At 42.1% G+C, this 20217-nt stretch overlaps 1 protein-coding gene across 9 annotated transcripts in view; it reads right to left on the bottom strand.

Annotated features, from left to right (window-relative positions):
- The window catches only part of MAP7 (microtubule associated protein 7), a 189307-nt gene continuing 169090 nt past the window's right edge, over nucleotides 1–20217 (bottom strand). For 5 of the 9 annotated variants that reach the window (XM_074948497.1, XM_074948495.1, XM_074948499.1 and 2 more), the window contains 8 exons: nucleotides 15387–15570; nucleotides 14064–14259; nucleotides 12297–12398; nucleotides 11937–11987; nucleotides 11781–11838; nucleotides 9626–9761; nucleotides 2671–2903; nucleotides 2–713 (listed from right to left, as the gene is read on the bottom strand). In XM_074948497.1, the coding sequence (XP_074804598.1) occupies nucleotides 703–713; nucleotides 2671–2903; nucleotides 9626–9761; nucleotides 11781–11838; nucleotides 11937–11987; nucleotides 12297–12398; nucleotides 14064–14259; nucleotides 15387–15570 (971 nt within the window). In that variant the 3' untranslated portion in view covers nucleotides 2–702. Of the gene's footprint in view, nucleotides 714–2670; nucleotides 2904–9625; nucleotides 9762–11780; nucleotides 11839–11936; nucleotides 11988–12296; nucleotides 12399–14063; nucleotides 14260–15386; nucleotides 15571–20217 lie in introns of all 9 variants that reach the window. The other 4 variants (XM_074948494.1, XM_074948491.1, XM_074948493.1 and 1 more) reach the window with 2 other exon arrangements.

Genomic DNA, 20217 nt, shown 5'->3' on the forward strand with positions numbered 1-20217 from the left:
AGGAGAACAACAGGTTTTCGTCTTGTCCATGAAAAAATAGCGCTTTCAAATTTTCACATTTTAAACCCTGTTCCGCTTTGTGTTTTTAAAGAAAATGCAAGAAGATCGTAGTGACATTTGAATTTACAGAACGTCCATGTAGAAGTTACATTTACAAGAACCTGATACAGAAGCCTATATTTTGCCCCCATAATTAGAGTTCTCTGCAATAATATTTAAACCAACAGGTTTAAATGAAACCTCCCATTAGCCCTACTTGTAGAGCAAGGAGATGTTTATTTTTCAAGTATTAGATCCGTAAAACGTAGAAGATTAGTCGCCAATTTTAAAAGCAACCACCCCTCTTCAAAAAAAAAAATGAGGCCCTTTACCCCAATCAGCTCATTACTGTAGGAGTCCAGTGCCTTTTGCCTTGAAGAATGCAGAAAATATTGATTTGCGAAAAGGAGCTTGTCAGAAAAAAGCGATTTTAACTAATGCACATGAAGCCTGATTTTCTAGTGGTGAAAACTATTCGAAAGATAATCCATGTCTATTCTCCATCACTTCTTCTGCTGGTTTTACTAAGGTCCTTTCAAAAAAGATACCCACAAATTTTGTAGAAAACTGGAGAGAGAAAATAAAACACTCCTTCATAGTATGGAAGGAACTCCATAGGCAGCGGAGATGCTTACTTCATCTTTGGCTCTTCAGAAGAAACGGTCAGATAACTTCTATAATGAAAGGCAGTAAAAAGGACAGATTAGCAGATGAAAATAATTTTTATCTAAAAAGCGGATTTAAACAGCACTTTCATTGGCTGATCCTTCTGCTCAAATTTTCTATACATGGAAGGAGGAAATAATGCAGGCAGCTGATTTAGCTTGTGATGATTATTCAGTTCATACCCAATATATACAAAATTCTAGTCTGCTTCTGTACAGAGATCTACAGCGACGGCTGCTGCAGCCAAGCCTTCAGTATCAACGTCAGAGCTAATGCGATGACCAGGAGGCTCTATTAGGGAAGGGTATTCAGTACTCTCATATATAAGGCAGTAACCATTTCCCCATGCCACAGAGAGAACCCCACAAGAGGGGTACAACTTTCCATTTGGATAGCTGGAGCATATTGCTGCTTCAGAAGCTGCTAAGACAGTGGCAACTAATTATGGCACAGCAAGGCTCTCCTGTTCCGAAGCGCATTGTGCAAACATTTATAAAACATCCTCATGAGCGGAACTGGGTGAAATTTTTCATTTGAAACGTTTCACGGCAAAAACATGCAGATTTTAGCCTTCGGCAACACAAATATTTTTGTGAATTTGTGTGTTTCGCTGAATTGTTTCAGTTAAAAAGAGCAAAAATCTGAACAAATTGAAACGTTTTGATTTGTTTTGGTCAAAACAACTTTTTGTTTCTAAATTTCCTTTACTTTTATTAAGATATAATCCAAACCATTTTAAAATGGTCAATATCAAAATGTATCACTTTGATTTGTTGGAACAAAACATTTCAATTTTGTTAAAACAAAACGTTTTGTTGAACCTGTGTGACGGAATGAGAATGTGTCATATTTTGTATGAATATGGTGTGTGCCTCGGTTTCCCTTGTGTGGTGCATGTTTAACTAGGTGGAGGGGGTGGGGAAAGGTTGTTTACTCTTTGCAGAGATCCAGGTGTGACTGACCTAGCTGCCTGGGGTCTGGGCCCTCATGCCCACGGACAGTCCAAGAAGACAACAGCCACTCCAATTACCCAGATGTTTGGCACCTAGCAACTAACGACCATGGATGGCCCACCCTCTGCAGGAAGCCAGCTGGGTGTGACCAGCTGGAGAACAAAGGGCTAAGAAGGGGGGCAAGGTGACAATATTTGCCCAGGAACAAGGACAAAGAAGTGACGAGGGGCCAGGTGGGGTTGTTAAGTGTGGGCTGCTGGAAACAGGAGAAGCTTCTGGACTGGGACAAAGAAGGGGTCAGAAGGCTCCGGACTGACCCAGATGGACCAAGCTGTAACTTTCTGTTCTCTATGTTAACTAAAGACTTCCTACTTGGTGTTCCAGAGCTCTAATAAACCCTTCTGCTTTTACAATGCTGACTAAAGAGTCACTCCCATTTAAGGGAGTTGGGGGTGCATTGCTCCCTTTGGGTGTACAAGTTTCTCTCTCAGGTGTCCAACTCAGGTGGACTCACTGGAGGGAGCTCACAGTGTGAAGCAGGGGTGCGGAAAGCACCGGGGCTCGGTCCCAGGAGGCAGTGAACCCAAGTGGCTTACCCTAGTGAGTGTGTGACCCTAAGGGGGCTGACACAATGAAGGGTCCTCCCAGGGACAGTTCCAGAGCTATTCAAGAGCAATGGACCTGTGGATCCATGACAACCTGAAACCATTTTTTTTTTCAGAATTGCCAGTGAACCGAAACATCTGTTATTCACACCCCTATACGCACGAGGCAAAGATTTACTAGGAACCCATTATTTCCCCTGACATTAGGTTAACAATAATGGTTCAACATAGCACTATGCAAGTATACATGGCTTTGCAAACACATAGTAAGACATGCTCTCTGCCCCAAATATCTTACAATCTAAACTGCTTAAATTAACTATCTGGTTATGTACATCAATTAGGGACTCTATGGTCTCTCTCGTTTACAAAATGTTACAGATTCTAATGGTCCAAAGCAAACCTACCTGCTGTTTGATGCGTTTGAACACTATCTACCTGAGGCAATGGCCCCAGAGTCCCCTTATCTTCAAAGGCTAAAATTGGATTCAAAGGAATTTCAGGGCTATTGCTTCCATCATTGTTCAAGGCATCCAGTGTGGATGGTTTAGATCCAATGGGTAAGTTTATGAGCTCTTCAAAGTTGTCATTCTGCATAGACACTCCATTTTCATTGGGTTCCCTTCCAGGGTTGAGATTACTGGAAGCAAAAAATATCAGTAAATATCTTACAAATAATGTACGTTATCAGCGTACCGGGACACAGCTGGTCAAGAGCTGAAACTAAGCAATCCAGACATATTAATGACCGTTTGTTTTCATAGACTGTGGTATTATTCAGTGTGTACAGTATTTGGGGTAGCAGTGAACAAGTGAGCTCAGCATTTGCCTTCACCCTTATTATCCACATTTCTTTTCTCCCTAAGAACTAAGAATTTTGTTTAGGAAAATTCTTAGGGCCAGATCCAAATTTAGAAAATGACTCTCCACTGTCTGCCGTACCCACCACTTGAAGATGGATGACACTTACGTGTACATGTTCCTGTTGATCTGTCGGAATCAAAATAATCACTTGGAAAGAAATGCATTAAGTAAAAGCAACATTATAAGTAAAAGAGAAGTCTGCATTCATCTACAGTGATTTATTGTATACTATACTAAACATTAATTGCAGAGCTAGACATCAAGTTACATAAGCCATATCTAGTGATAATCTGCATTCTAATTTTGTTCAATAAGTGTCCTATTTCAGAATAGGCCTCGTACCCATTAAGCCCGGTGATGTTATACCCTTGTATTACTCATAAGTATGCCATAATCTGCTGCACCGTAGTATCAACAGACATATCATGGCTACAGCAAGTGACCCACACGAAAAAGAAACTGAAGAGAAAAAATGGTAGTACAACCCTATTTATTTACCAACCTTTAGTACTTCTAAGGTATTTATCTGTTACCTTTGCTCTTTACTTCTCAAATATCTTGAGACTGGCATTCTCTAAGACTGCAAGAGCCTTTCCTCCTCCTAATATCAAGTACTTTCCTTTGCAAGACCTGCAGAATCTGAGTATGTCTTGCCATTCCCTAATTTTGCAGGCTTTGCTCTTGTCCTGCTGCAACCTTCTCTTTCTGATCTACCCGACATCTGCTCCCAGTTCATCCAGATGTGACTCTCATTTATTGTGTCTGCTGCTTTGACCATCCAGTCCTCCTTCAGATTCATCATCATCTTCAAGCTTCTACTTCTTACCTTCTAGGCCCTGCCCATCTTTGCCCCATCCAACCCCTCTGCCCTTCTCCCCATTCACTCTGCCCAAGCCAATACCAACATCCTCAGTGTCTTTCACTCAGATCTGGGCCTTCTTTCTTGCTTCCCCATATGTCTGGAACCCTCTTCTTGACTGTGTCTGCCCTCTCCTTCTCCAAGTCCCCCTGTAAAATATGCCTCTTCTATGAGGCTAATCAACCCTAATATTGCCCTCTAAGTAAATGTATTAAAAATAACAAAAATCCCGGATGAACCATGATGAATCATTCCCCTAAGCCTCCATGTTATCTTGTTTCTGTAACTTCTCTCCTACTTAAACACACCCCAGTGTCTGTCACCATCCTGCATTATGTTTTGTTTTAACATCTGAGTTTGCCGCCCTCATTTGCACTGAGTGGTCCCTCACTCCATGTAGGAGGATTATGGTGTTATTCATTGGGCGAATGGCAGCACTGGGGCTTAAATTTTAAGCTCCTTGGGGCACAGGCATTGATCTTTATTTGTCCATAAAACATCATATAAACTTACAGTGATGTATAGCTTAATAATAAAACCCTTAATAATTTAGGTCCTGGCATCCTAAGGCACCTCCTCTCTATTTAGACCATACCACAGCTGTTGAGATCACCTGGAATACCTCAGCTGAGAGTGCCCAGATTTGTATGTCACGGGCTGACATCTCTGGAATTTCTTTTACTCCATCCAGGTCTAACAGGGCTTATCAATTGTCTCAGGCCATGTCTGAGCAGTTGGTTCAGTACTACAGCCCAAGTTTTCTGTTGATTATAGGTTTGAGAGTCTTTTTATGAACTTCCACTTGGCACATGGTTCATTTTTTATTTATTGGTTTTTCACAGCATCCCCATGAAAAAGTGAAGCATCCTCATCCTATACATGAGGAACGGAGGCAGAGAGATTATGTGATTTAACTAGGATTACACAGGAAGTCTGGACATCAGGGATTTGAGCCCAGATGTCTTGAGAGCCAGGCCAGTGCCGCAGCCACAAACCAGCCATCCTCTGAGAAGACCACCCCCTTCCTCACTTTGTTGTCATGGTAGGTGGGATTTTTAAATGAGATGGAGTGTAGCCTATTGGATAGAACACTGGACAGCAAACCTGGGTTCTATTCCTGGTTTTGCCGATGGCTGGCTGGAAGACCTTGGGGAAGTCACTTTCTTTCTCCATGCCTCAGTTTCCCCATCTGTAAAATCAGGATAATGATACTGACCTCATTTGTAAAGTACTATAAAAGAGTTAGGTATTATTAAATGTGCTTAATTGTGGTCTTAACTCTGATCCCATTAACTTGAATGGGAGCAGAGTTAGGATAACATGGAGAGCACTTGAAAAAACTCATTCTTTTTGTTGTTGTTGTTGTAAATACGCACAGAGAAATTGATAGGAACATAAAGCAAACAGATAAAAACTGCAGTGACATTATCAGTGTCACTGCAAAATAACACCTTGCCTCTGGATATCTACATTAGGCCTTTACTTTACTAAATCACTCAGGAGGTATTTAATTCTTCACAATTATTTTAAGTGAAAAGCAAAAAAATTCATAGTGGCACAATTATGGATGGAGCACTTCGGAAAGCAAAACTGCATTAGATCTGGACACTTCAGTACCAGGGAGACACACTGGAGGAAGTTCAGAGAAGAGCAACAATGCTGATTGGGAGATGGAAGGTCTGACTTAGGATAGATTAAAAGAGCTACTGTAAAATATATATTGCTTGGCTAAGTGATAATTAATGTCTTATGGTTGGACCTGATAGATATTTTAAAGTTAATGAAAGAAGTAAACATGAATGAAGTGGAATTACTTAGGATTTAATTATCATCACTCATCTAGGAGCAGTGCCTCAAGAAGTTTACTGGTCCTTAAAGCATTTGTAGTGATCTGTCCAAATATTTCTACACCTGGCTGCATTTGGATCTTAGGAGATACTAGACCTTAAATAATGACTGTAGCCTGATTTATTAACATTATTTCTGCAGAGCCATCAGAAATAGAGATTAATGCTTTCTTGGATGCCGGACTCCAGGTTTTTGGATAAAGCATTAGCTCTAGCTCTACCATTTCCTGAGATAGCAGGCTCTCATACCAGGTCAGTAATGAAGAGGTGGAGATGTGAGGAAGGCAAGATAATCATCAGAGTTAAGGGGTTTTAAAGGGTGATATACCACAGCATGCCAGACTGAGAAATGAATACTGTATAAGCTCTGGAAACCCAGCGGCATTCTTTTTCAGCTCAGGCGGTTCACAAGACTGTACTTTCCTACTGTCACTGGTCCCTAGTAGTGCCTTTTTTGAGATTGTCTTGGACTTAACATGGTAAGAACAAAGCACTGACCCAGTGCAATGACCTGCGAGGGTGGTACACGACGGTGGAAGCAGGAGTACTGATATAATAGTGAAAAAAAGAAACGGCTGAACAGCATAATTCATCAGGCAGTAAAATATTCTCCCAAGGTAAGGGGCAGATAGGACATAATTTGGGTAAAGAACTAGAAAATGTATTGTAGGCAACAATCTTTCCCTGGCAGGGAGATGGAATAGGTAACCACACAGGAGTTATATATGTTCAATTTCTGTGATGTTATGATATCGTTTATGGATACAGTTCAGTGAATTAAGGGGAAAAAGCACCAAGTTTGGTGCCACAAATTTGGAAACCCTGGGGGCAGGGAATATATTTTGGAACCTTCTTGCATTTTGATGAGGAGTCTGAAAATTTTTTTTTGTCTTCTATTATATTTCAAACCACAGTTTTAAATCTATCTTCCCAGTTCAACAATACTTAGTCTGATTCATTTAAAAAAATGAATCAAAGATCGATAAAAAACCCTGATTAAAGACTTAATTAACCTGCCATTAATGGTGCTTCAACATCTGCATGAACTACAGTTTTTCTTCTTAATTCTGGGATGCTTTCTGACATAAGTGGAAGATTTCCACTTGCATATGCCGTTTTAAAATCTGCAGTCTGCCCAGCATAACATTTCTAGATGAGAAAGAGTAACATTATATTTATTTGAGTGAATGATTTGTAACTATGAAGCTCTTGACACTAACAAAACAAATGATAAGTCAAATATGAGGCCAGGTTCCTTTATGCTGAATATCACCTTATTACTCAGTGAAGCCCTAACGGGATAGTCAACCTGAGTAAGGGTGGCATAATCAGGCCCTTAAAAGTGCTTTCAAAAGCTGGATGCAACAGAACTCAGTTTAATGTCAATAGGCAGCATTTGGGCGTGTAGATATCTAGGTAGCAGTTATTAGATGTGATTTGAGAGATCAGCTTGAGTCCACTTTCAAAAGCTGGACCCTAAATATGATTACATGAGTCCCACTTTCTCTCTCCTTCCACAAAACAAAACTATTACAGTGTTTATTAATGTATAAATTAGAGCTATTATCTATTAGGAAGTAATAATTACTGACTGACTAATTAATACACAGTATAATCAAGCCACATCACACCCTAGAGTTTTCTTAGGGCTTATAAAGACTATTGATCTTCCAGAGATAATGAAGTCCTAGCAGGATAACAAGATCAGCATTTAATTAAAAGAGGCAAAAAAAAAAAAAAAGTATTGAAGTCAACTGCCTTCTTCTGCTAGTATTCCTTTAATTTTCTATTAGTTTGTATCTATTAACATGGAAGCAGGGATTTCACTGGCGTCTTGGTCCCAGCACAGAGCCTGAGTAAGTTGGGTGCTCCTGCGAGTGGGTGGAGAAGGGCACAGATCAGAAGGGAAGATCAACCAACTTATCCCTGCTACCTACTCTGCCCCACAAATGCTCCATGATTCTTGACCTGGGCTCTAATGGCAAACTGGAAAACTTCCACAGCTCAGTACCCAGGAACCCAAACCTCTACTAATATTTAAAACCATCCCATTTATAAAGGCCAAATCCCATTCCTGAGTCCCTCCTTGGGACACTGACCCAAAAGGCAGAACAATTAATACAGGAGGCACTGAATGGGGAGAGACAGGATGTGTTGAACTTGAGGTTTAAGCACCACTAAGCAGAGCATGAAAGGGTATACTGGGAACGAACCAGGGGAGTTGTGGTCAGTGGATGCACAATTGTGCAGATGAGCCACCAGTTAAACTCTGAACCTCTTGCTGGGAAGGGGAGGCAGCCGGGGAGGCCAAGAGCTATATTAGCAGCAGAGAAGCATCCTCATTGTTGCTCCATGGGCTGAGAGAATGACTCCATCCCCTAGGAACCCTTCAGGAAACTCCCCAGTGCAAAGCCACTTTGCTCAGGTTTTGCCGAGAGAAGAGAATTTGGGCCATCATATCAACCCCCTTCAAACCAAGTGTAAGACCATTTCGGCAAACACCAAATCTTGCTTGTGCAGTGCAGACATTTAGTAAATGTCCAGAGTCACTCAGCCCAAGCTGCTATGCTGCTGTCTTTCTCTATACAGAGTAATATATTCTTTCTGGTTTTGTTGTTGCAGCTGCGTGATGTTTATTCATTCCTTACCTCGGCTGCTCAGAGGTTCTTTCTACTCTAAATATGATGCTACATGACAGCAATGATTAGAGAGGCATATATTATATTGCAAACATCAAGGTGCATTTAAGATCGAGAAATAATTAGAATTTAATAGCTGCCTTACACAATTATGAAACGGCTTTATGCAATTCATCTAACACAGTTCAACGTTCAGTGTCACTAAAAGAGCTGCTCTCAGGAGGGGCATCCTTGTCAGTACGACAGGAGGTGAAGAATCCCTCAGGCATGTAGCGATATTGAGATTTCCTCCTTTAATTAGGGCCAATCTTACCGCAGAGCATGCTGCCCATTAAAGCCTGCTTGCCAGATTTTTCATTCATATTTCGGCTCTAGCGGCATAAAACATGAACTCACAATGTGGAAATTGGGTTTTCTGCAATGCAATGTGAGAGGAGCAAATACTGAAACTGAAAAAAACTGACAGCTCAACCCCATAGGACACCAGCCTTTACTTGACTAAATACAAATGTTTTCAAGCATTTCAACAGAATTTTTCAAAATGTGTACAAACTTGCCCCATGGCTACAGGGACCTGCAAAGTCAAATGCCTGGCTTCCAAAACTACCTTTACAGGGAATGGATGCTTTTAATCAACACAGGATAATTCTCTAACTTGCATCAAGTAACTTGTCAAGTGATCAATATTTGTTTACACTCTGAAGAGTACAAAGACAACCTCACTAGCCTAAAAGCAAAGCAGCAAAGCACCCCATACTGCATGCAGGAAAACTAATGCTGGTGTAACAGGTGTGCATAGCCAATAATATTTCAATTCGTGGACAAGAACAAAGAAAAATTGTCCTTCCCCCTTGAGATTTAACATCTATAGTATTTGCTGGCAAACAGCAAATTTATTTTCAAATAATTATGTGAAGAGTAAGAGTGCTATGGTTTTACAAATTTCATCACTACAACCAGATAAAAATAGGTCACTTCTAAGTGAAATATATTCAAACTTCCTTTTCAGAGCATTGGAGAGAAAAAACAAAAAACAGCAGAGAAAAGAACAATGTTTAGCTTTAATTTACTTCATTAAATAAATGGAATAAAAACTGTTATTTTAACATCCCTCATCCTCTAAAATTTTTATAATCCTTGTGACTATTCTCACCTGTCCATATTTACTGTAGGTTGATGTGAAATGACTATCTGAGAGTGCGTTACCGATTCCCCATTGTGTGGCGATTCTGTCACACGTTGAAGCTGAGATGCCACTACAGATTCTAAGGGAGATGTGGGACTGGTTGCTAGAAGAAAGGAGAAAATAAAAAAAAGAAGTCCACAAAAATTTAAAGAAAGACAGTCTGCCCAGAGAATAGGATAAATAACCCCTAAATCCTGTACAGTCAAGAACACTTCGATCAGTAATAATACATATCAATTTTGGGTTCCACCTTAACAATTTACTATAACTCAGTCACAAATGAATATACAAAATTCCAATGTGAAATGTATTTCTTTTGAACAGCAGTAAATTTCAACTTTTGGCCTGTGTTATGCAGGAGGTCAGACTAGATGATCACAACGGTCCCTCCTAGTCTTGGAGTCTATGTAAATGTTGTACATAAACTTATTTCCATGTAGAGAGAGTGATGTTTTCATTCTTCACTCCACAGACACACACAAACAGGATGACATATGTAATTACCCCGCCTGCAATCTACAAAAGCAGAAACTACAACTTTTGGTTTATATTTAGGTGGTGGGGCAAATAGGGACATAGTTCATGTCTTCTAGGTACTGCCATGATCCTGCAGCTGCGCATAATCTTACCAAGGATTGTAAAACCCAAGAGCAAGTTTTTGAGAGTTAAGGATAAACTTTCAGTCTTAACTCTGGCTTCTGTTGACTTAAGATGTAATATTGTATAAATATATGTAATTTTCATTTTGCTTAGTAAAACGTGCTAAAAAACCCTCAAAAATTAAGAAATAGTGCCCCCCCCACTGTATTCAAACCTAATAGGTTACTGCTACTGAAAGGAGTTTATCTGAGAGTCCTAAACTTATCCAAAAGCAGGCAGTGTAAGCTTCTCCACATTGTTCTACTAGCGTGCCTCCGCTCCTGACCTGGAGGGCTCATCACTTGAGGTCTGTCGATATGATTTTAGACTCTTAAGTGCCTAGATTCCATTTGAAAAGGAGATTGAGACTCCTCAATCAGTTCAGCATTGTGCTGCTGAGCGCAGCAATGCCTAAATGCCTTTAGGAATTTGGGCCTAAGTCTCTATTATTTTTATTAATAATAATTATACTTGGCTCTAAGGGAGGGCCTTCCATATGCGGATCTTTACAGTGTGCTTTACAAATATTAACCTACTTTTTATTATTGACTAGACTGCGTGTTTACTCTCAGGCCTGTGTCAGAGCAACTCCACAAGGAATTGTTACTCAGGGACACTGCTCAGAGTCAACATTCCTCAGGAGGTCCAGCTTTGCATGGTGGGAAGGGAGGGGTCATATGCTGCATCAGATGCTGAATGCTCCCCAGCCAACTTCACTAGCTGATGCATATGCGTGGAGAGGAGGAGAAAACAGAGCCCTTGAATATTGCATGAGTAGCCCCTTTTCTCCCTGCACTCAGACTCACAACATGGATAAGCCCTGTGCAGTGGCAGAGAGGGTGGAGGGGATTGGTCACAAATAGGCTCTCAATCAATAAATTAAATAGGCTCAGATGATGACTTTTGGATATTTTATATCTAGTAATACCCGGTATTAACTATTATTTATTCAGCATTATTAAGTTATATATAAGTGACAAGTACTATTAAGCGTTATGACTAATATAAAATTTCAGCCTTGAGCAAATTTGTTTTAATGACTGAGATAAAATAAAATCCTAAAAATAGGAATTGATAGGGAAACCCCTGAGAGAACAGGTTTTTATAGCTGTAACACTACTCTAGTAAAATGGTAGAATCAGCACTGTCAAACTTGATATAACTATCATAATTAACTTGTTCATTTTCACTCTAAAGAACATTCTCACAAGCAACGATAAAACAGACATTTTCTTGCAAAGCACTGAGCTACACAGCTCTAAAGGAAATATTCACGGTGGTAACATTAAAAAAAATCTTAGAAATTTCTCATTTAGAAATTTTAAATAATTAAAATCTACTAAAAAACTGAGTGAGTCCCTTGTGTTCTTGACATTGATTTCAGTTGGCTTGGATTGCAAAATTCCAAAATCCTATCAACCTCAATTTACTTGGCTATGTATTTGTTCTTGTTCTGGGCTAAGCGCAAAGTCAAATGCCATACCTGTTTCTCCAGTAACATTTGCCTTCGATAGCTCTCCATTTTGCTGTTCATTAGATTTCTATAAAGGAAACACAGTTTTGTAAATTAAAAGCAGCACTGGAGAAAAGGGAAACATATGCCCAGCTGTTTATACGGATGATGAAATGTAGCATATACCTTGTCTACAACTTCTGTGCGCCTAGTTCTTTTCATGATCTCCTCAAGTCGCTACAACGAAAGTTACAAAGAAGGAAAATTTTTATCGACATTGATTAAAAAAAATCACCTTAAAACCCATAATCTTTGGTAATATATTGAAATTGGCATTTATTGAAGAAAAAAACCCTCTTGGGACTTGATCTAAATCCCATAAAATCAATGGAAGTCTTTCCATTCACTTCACTAGGCATGGATCCGACCTTTAGTGAATTTCTGAAGCAACATTTGCAATAACTATATGTCTTTCTACAGTGCACATGCAAAGAAACAAACTGCTAAGATATACAGTACCAAGGTTCCCTGCATGCATTCGATTACCTTCTTCCTTTCTAAGCGCTCTTGTTCCTCTCTTTGGAAACGCTTTTCACGCTCTAACCGAATCCGCTCTGCCTCTTCACTCAGGCGAGCTTCTTCTTCTTTCTGAGTAATGGGAAAGGAACAGAAATAGGGACTTATTCACAATGTAATGGCTGATCCGCACTGGCATCTGCCTATCTTTGTATGACATTTTAATTTACAACAGTCTGACAAGGAACTTTGGGGGTTATGTCATCAACAGAATTTTCAGACTGAAATGCAGGTTTCTTAATTAACGTCTGTGTTCCCCTTTCTTCTCTTAATTTTATGTAAATTAAAAAGCTGGTAATCTTGTTTGGTTCTGTGTCTGTTTTATGATGCATGCATGAATACACAGAAGATGACTAATGAAAATGCATTTCCTAACCTAGCAGCTAGCAAAAGTGTTCATGAGACTAATGCACTATGCTGATGAATGCTTTCGATAGGGTCAAAAGAAAGCAGCAGAATTCCCTCCTATTCTCCAGACATTGTCCTTGCTTAACAAAAGCAATGACAAACAGCCATATGCACACTTCCTGTTTTTTAATTAAATGTAAGGCTCCCTTGGGAGGTGCTGTTGAAGGGCTTTCTCTATAAGATAAGATTGTCTTGCATTATTGGAGGCACTATAATAGTTCCCTAGTTAAGGATGCATTGAGATTTGCACTTAAGGAGGTTTCATCCTGTTTTATATATGAATATTATAGAGTATATGCCTGAATTTACAGCATGTACTCAGAGTACAGAATACATTTTCTGAAAAATTTCAGGTAAATGTCTTAATTAGTTTATAAATTTAATTACTTTAATACGATCCTTTAAATAACTGTCTCTCTCTGGATGTGTGTTTATATATATATATATATATATATATATATATATAAAAATAATGTGTGTTTTGTGTGTATTCTAGTCAGACTAAATTTACATATTTGTTGAGAGGATAAAATCATTAATGCTTATGAGGCACCCACATGCTAATGAGGGTTAAATAAGTATGTAGATAGAAGAGGAATCTAAGTGCTTTGCATATATTAAATAATTTAATCTCACAGCAGCCCTACTGCAGCTGGGAAAGCAGCATTATTATCTCCATTCTACAGATGGGAAACTGAGGCAGAAAGCTCAAATACCCAATTGTGATACTCTTACCTTGAGTGGTACCTTCCTTCTTGAGCAGTCTCACTGCTTTCAATAACACTACTCGAGGGGCATGGTGCTATTCAACATAAGTAAGAGTATCAACATCTGTTCCTAAACCATGAGCCCCAAACAGGTAGTATCAGAGTAAGGATTAGAATTCAGGAGTTTTGGATTTCCTTTCCTATGCTAAGTCCTCAGCTTCTCTCTTATAGGCGTCCCGAACTAACTCTGAATAGTAAAGTTACCTTGGCATCTAGCAGGTTAAAACTGTAGGGCCCAAATTCTCCTCTGGTATAACTCCACTGAATTCAAGGGAGTCACATGACTTGAGAATTTGGCCCATAATATCAAGGGGCTAATTGTAACTTAAAAACAAAACAAAAGTCCTACAGAAAAAGATCCACCCGCAGCTAGATTTTTCCTCTGAGAGAAATACATCCCAGCTGTTCTGTACCCATCTATGAATGCAAGAGTCAGTCCATAAGTCACTTAAATTTGTAATATACTCTGCACATCCAAAAGGAAATCTAGAGCTGCCCATGAGATTATTAACCCAAATCACCAACACACAGCCTGGTATGAAAACTCCATGGAGATGCATACTTGTTTCTGAATGCGCTCCAACTCCTCCTTCTCTTTCTGGTCTCTTTCTTCTGCCTGCCGGCGTAGCTCTTCTTCCTTTTCTTGCTCCTGCTCTCTCTCCCTTTGCTTCCTCTCCGCCTCTTGCCTGCGAGCCTCCTCCTCCTCCCGGCGAGCTCTCTCTTCAGCTATCTTCTGCGATAATGCCTCCTTCTTTAGCCTGTGACCACGAAACACAAGGGTAAGAGTGTGGGCGATTCTGGGCTATGGCAACAGCAGCACCGGACAGAAGAACAATGAGATTTCTGACTCAGAGTGACATAACAGAGGTGAGCTTTAGTGTCCGAAGTGGTGATTCAGTTGGTGAGAGAAGGCAAAAGAGAGTGAGACATGCATCATTTACGTCCAGAACTACTGGAGAGCCTTTGTATTAAATGAGAAAAGGGAAAGGCCTATAAACCACAGTTATTGGAAATCTAAAAACACTCTCCATGAAAACCCACAGCGTGTGACACTTTCATTTGGGGAGGCTTATGTGAGCACTGGAAGCTCCCTAGAAGTGGGCGGGGGGGGACCCGCCCCCACCCCCAGCTCAGCCTCTTCCTCCTCCCACTGCTCATCCCTTGCCATGAAAAGTGATGGGGCCATGGCCATGGGGAGGAGCAGTCCCACAGCTGGGCCAGCCAATGAGAGGCTGTGTGTGCTGATGCCAGAGCAACTCAGCTAAGGGGTACTAGTGATGGGCCCCGGCCCCTCCCTCTTCTTTTTCCTGCCTTAAGTGGGGGAGGGGGTGAATAGGAGCGAGTGGCGGGCAGGAGGCCTTGGAGGAGGGAGCAGTGAAGTGAGGGCGGGGCCTTGGGGGAAAAAGCGGAGCACGGGCAGGAAGAGGCAGAGCGAGGGCAGGGCCTCAGGGGAAAAGGCTGAGCAGGAGCCTCCCCAAGCCTCTTATATGCACCACCCATGATTATCATAGCCATGAGGATGAAGATAGCCATGAGCAGGATCCTCAGCTGGTGCAAATCATCATAGCTTTACTGATTTCAGTTGGAGATACAGTGATTTGCTCCAACCTTCATTCTCTCTGTTTAAAGCACTAAATGCACATATGAACAGATGGGACACGTGCTAAGAAGTTTTTCAGATTTTTAGTCTCATTATTTTTCAGCTTGTGTGACTTGTGTAAACAAATCCTGACAAGACACAATTATTCCTTCAGTTTGGATTTTCATGCTTCTTTTCCTTAGGGATTGGTTCTGAACCCTCCATATTAAAAACACTAAGGTAGCTGCCAAAATGACACAAAGATGCTAAAATGTATCCTCTCCATTGAGCAGATCTGGGTGTCACCTTTCAGTCTCTTCCCTCTCCTTCCTTTCTTGCTCCTCCCGTTCTCGCTGCTCGCGGGCCAGCCGCCTCTTTTCAGTAAGCAGTCTTGTTGCTTCTTCCGGGTCAGTAGTACCTGCCGAAGCCTTGCTAGAAACAGGGGATGGTGAAGTTGCTGGTGGAGCGGGGGGCAAAGCTGGAGCAGCTACTGAAACAGGCAGAAAGGGAAATTCATCCATATAATGTGGTGTCAAAAATAACGACCCTCAACAGTGTATAATTGAATAAACCTCTCGAGGAGGATGGGAAATACAATTTGAAGTACTGGAGCTTTGATTATAAAATATTTTCAGGTCTATAGGGATACATTAGAAGAAGGGGAAATCATTAGCTCCTGAGGTTCAGATTCCTTCGGAGGGGATTTTGCCCCCGTGCACCCACAGGAGCAGTTGCTGTTCAGGTGGAATTCTGCCAGGGAAGAGAGCAGCTTTCAACTCAGACTGGGGGACAACAGGTGCTCTGATGTTGGAAAAAGCCTAGGAGAGTTGCTGAATCAGCCCATTTCCTAGATGGCCTGACCCCGCTTGGGTTGGTCTCTCCCATTTTTGTATGTGTACTGGCTGCAGTGCAGGGGTTGTGGGCAGTTTGCATTACTGTGTCCTCCCTTCTGGCCAACCGTCTGGCCTCAGGAGCCTGAGCCAGGGTTCTGCTAATGCCATCAGGCCCTTCATTTCTGAAAGTGCCCTCCAATTAAGGAGGTCTTGTGAAAGCCCCCGTTAGCACAGCGATCCGCATTGGTTTGGCAGTTATTCAGCTGTTACCCACATAAAGATTACTTGGGACATGCTTAGCACATTTCACCCTAGAATCTTAAAGAACTTGACAATCAACTAACTAATCCTCAAAACACTGTATGACAGATCTTACACACACTTTACAGATGGGTACGCCAAGTATCTTGAGCAAGTTCACACAGTGTGAAAGTGACAGAGCTGGGAGTAGAACCCAGGAGTCTGGACCTCCCAGTTCCCCATTCTAATAACTCCTTTGCTCATTCCAAAAATGTTGAGTGAGTATCTGCCTTAATGTCAACTGTCCACCTACGGCCAGTTGCATACACAAGCCATTTCCTCCTTCCTCAAAACACAATGTCATGCTTGTTAGGTGCACCCTGCCTCAATCTGAAAGCTGCAATTGAGTCTGATCTTGAATATAGTTTTCGCAGGACAATTTGCAGGAGCAACCCTGACACAGCAAGGTCCTATAACATAACCAGTGACAGAGCTGACAGTTCTGGTTTGTTTCATATAACATTTATTACTGGAGTGTACTTTTTTTTTAAATAAAATATTAGTTAACATTTCTGTTCGGCTGCCTGGCTTCTGAATACCTGTCATTTCCCCCACAAACAATAGAGAAAATGAATTGAACTTTTTCCTCTAGACTGCTTTTTCAGAGACTGCTATCAATATCTTAGCCAAACTGAAGGAAGTGCACCCAGACAAGCAGCAATGCTTCTGGCAGTGCCGGCGACATGTATAGGGAGATAGTTAGACTGACAATGATGTGAAAAACTACAGCCAGCTGTAGGATTTGCGGGGTGATGAATTGTTGCCTGATTCCTCCTAAATGTCACTGATGCATTGTAAATGAAAAAAGGAAAGGCTCTGTGATGGGTTGAACTAGGCATTCCCTGCCTGCTGCCAGAGACCCCCACTGCCTTGGAGCACCCTGCCCCAGGAAGCTGTCTGTAACAAGAGAAGGGCAGTGAGCCCAGACCTCCACGGGTTGCCTAGAGCAGCCTCTCAGAATCAGCTGCTGGTGGAATTAGTGAGACTTGGCCCTTTAGCACCTTGAAGGGCCAGGCAGGCAGAGGCCAATCAGTGCCAGCAGACCAGATAAAAAAGGCCAGTTCTGAGGCAGCCAAGGAAGGGTCTTTCCTCAGTCTTAATCCAAGAAGACAGGCCTGGTCAGAGCCTAATTCTGACTGTAACCTTTGGCTTAAGTCAATCGAAGGCTTTTGTTTACTTTGTGGAGTGTAAGGCCCCTGTGGATCATCCTGAGTGGAACATTAATTTGACCAATGCAGGATTAGGTGAGCTCACTTTGCAAGATGTTCCACTGGCTGAGGTGAGCCCGTGACAGGCTTTCAGATCTCCTCCAACCTCTCTAATCACTTCTTCAGCTTCTCATTAAGAGGATCCTCCTTATGCCCACTCCTGCTTTCAGCTGGGGTTCCACAGGGCTGTCCTTGCTCCCCTTCTCTTCTCCCTCTGCACTTTCCCTCTGGGTAATCTCCTGGGCAAACACAAATTCAGCTACCATTTCTATGCTGACAACTCACAGACCTCTCTCTCCATTCTGGACCCTTCTCCTCCTGTCCAAATTAAATTCTTTACCTGTGTTTCTGGCATCTCCTTGTGGGTGTCCAGCTTAAACTCAACCTGGCCAAAACAGCACAGGACAGCTCCTTAAGGGAGTTGGGCGTAGCCTCACTTGTGATTAATTCGCTACCTCACAAGTGATAGCTCTGAGTTCGGGGATCAGGTACTCCTTAGATAAAAGGCCAGCAAGCAGCTCATTCAGAGACAGGCAGACAGAGTCTGGACAAAGGCCAGGAAAGGAGCCGGGCAGAAGGACCTGGTCTATCTATCTGTTTGATTTATGTTGTACTGTTTTGGTTCTGAGAACTAAACCCCCCGCAAGAGAGGGACCCCTGAAGAGAGTACTTTTGGGAGCTTTGTTTGATGTACTGGCTGGTGAGTGGCCCAGTAGCTTAGAAGAGCTCTTAATCATTCCGCTTAAGCTCTTCTTCCTTCCCTCCTCTACCACTCACCATGGCCACTACCACCACCACTGCACCATCACTCAGGCCCATAACATGAGCATCATGTTATACTTGGCCGTCTCTAATTCCTCACATCCAAGTGTGTCCAAAACCTGGTGATTCTTCCTGCATAATCTCTCTAATATAGGGCCCTTGTTCTCCACCTACATAGCTAAAATCCTTATCCAGGATTTCATCATCTTGCATCTCAATTAATATAGCATCCTCTTCTCTGGCCCTGACAAAGTTAATCTTACCCCACTTACATACACTGCTACCCTTCTCTTCACTGCTCCCCTTCTCTCCACTGCACCAAACACAAACTATTTGTCTTCACCTTCAAGGTCCTTCATGGTCTATTCCCACCCTACTTATTATCTCAGATGCAATCAAGATATTGAGTCTTGCCTCCACTCAGCGAAGGACATCAGCCTCCATGATCAACTTGTTGAGTTTCCAAACAAGCACCTTCATGCTTTCTCTCATGTGCCCCGTAAATGTCTGCAAAACTCAGTCATGATCCTTCTTCAAATCCTCCTTTGCTATGATGCCTACAAAAAACTTAACACATCAGGAACAGTCTCAGCACATCAGCTGCTAATCATACTGACCAGCATTGTCTCATCGTTCCAACAGTCCATTGTATCCATTTGTTGTCTTTTGTTTTATGCTTAGATCATAGGCTCTGTGGGACAGGGACTGTCTTTCTGTTATGTGTCTGTAGAGTGCCTAGAATAAAGGGATCCTAGACAAAACTGGGGCTCTAGGGGCTACCTATTAATTATAACAACAAAAGATAAGGACCAGCTCCTATCTTAAAGGAATAGTAGACCCCAGCTGCATGTGAAGGGGTTCGTGCAGGGTTGCTAATGTTTAATACATTTTTCAATGGACCTGCCTCCAAATCACCTAGGAATCTGAGTTTTGGCTGCACTTTGATGAAATTGTACCATTCTCTCCCCTCCCATCTTGTCGATTTCTTTGACTATGTTAATGCAGAATCCAGAGTAACAAAGAACAGGAATATCAGTGATCATAACAACCATTCCATTCCTGTTCCTAGAATGGACAAGGATATCAAATATGTATCAGGGGAATCCAAAAATTATTTGTTCCTAAATACAATTTACTATCATAAAAGGGCTGTGTGTATTTTCTTCCATTGGCCCATTCACCATTTAATTATCACGGATTCACACATTCCATCTCCATATTATTTTTTCTTCTCAATTTTCTCTTTTTTATTCTTTTCACCTCTTCTTTGCCTCCCCTTTTCTTTTCTGAAAAGGAGCAGCAACTCTCATCTCATTCTATCTCTTTCCTCTCTGCCTCACTAATGGTTGTGCAATCCCTTGCTGTATTTACTCCTGGGGGAATTCTGCACCACTGTGCGCACACATTATTAATGAGCCATGCATATTTTTAATTTTTTTGCACAGAAAAAAGCTTCTGCTGAAAAGTTGCTGCAGTTCTGCCTTTTGCCCACCAGAGGGCACTATGGCACTAGAACACAGCAGCAGCTCCCAGCCAGCTAGAGAAGAGAAAGACCCCGCAGAGCCTTCTTTGCAGCGGGCCGGATCAGGAGACGGGGCTATGGGGAGACAGATAGCGTGGGATGCTGGGGGGGGGTGTCAGACAGGGGCTCATAAGGGCTAGTGGGGGAGGGGGAACAGACTGGGGCAGGGGCTGAATAGGAGTGGAGGCGCAGGGCCACAATGGGGAGGGAGGTGCAGGGCCACATGGTGATGGGGGAAGGGGTGCAGAGCTACACAGGGACAGAGGATGTCAGAGTGGGGGCACTCAGACACATGGGGGCACTCAGACACATGGGGACAGGGTGGGGGTGCAGGGCCACATGGGGATGGGGGAATGGGTGTCTGAGTGGGGGTGGAGGGACACGGGCCTGATTGAATGGGAGAGGCTAGGAGTCAGCCAGGGTCTGCATGGGGGAAGCTCCCTAACAGTCCCTCTCCGCCCCCCACAAAAACCTGTTCCATACTTTTCCCACCCATACCAACAACCCTCCAA

This window comes from Natator depressus, chromosome 3 (genome assembly GCF_965152275.1).
Source record: "Natator depressus isolate rNatDep1 chromosome 3, rNatDep2.hap1, whole genome shotgun sequence".
In the NCBI taxonomy this organism is placed as follows: Eukaryota; Metazoa; Chordata; order Testudines; family Cheloniidae; genus Natator; species Natator depressus.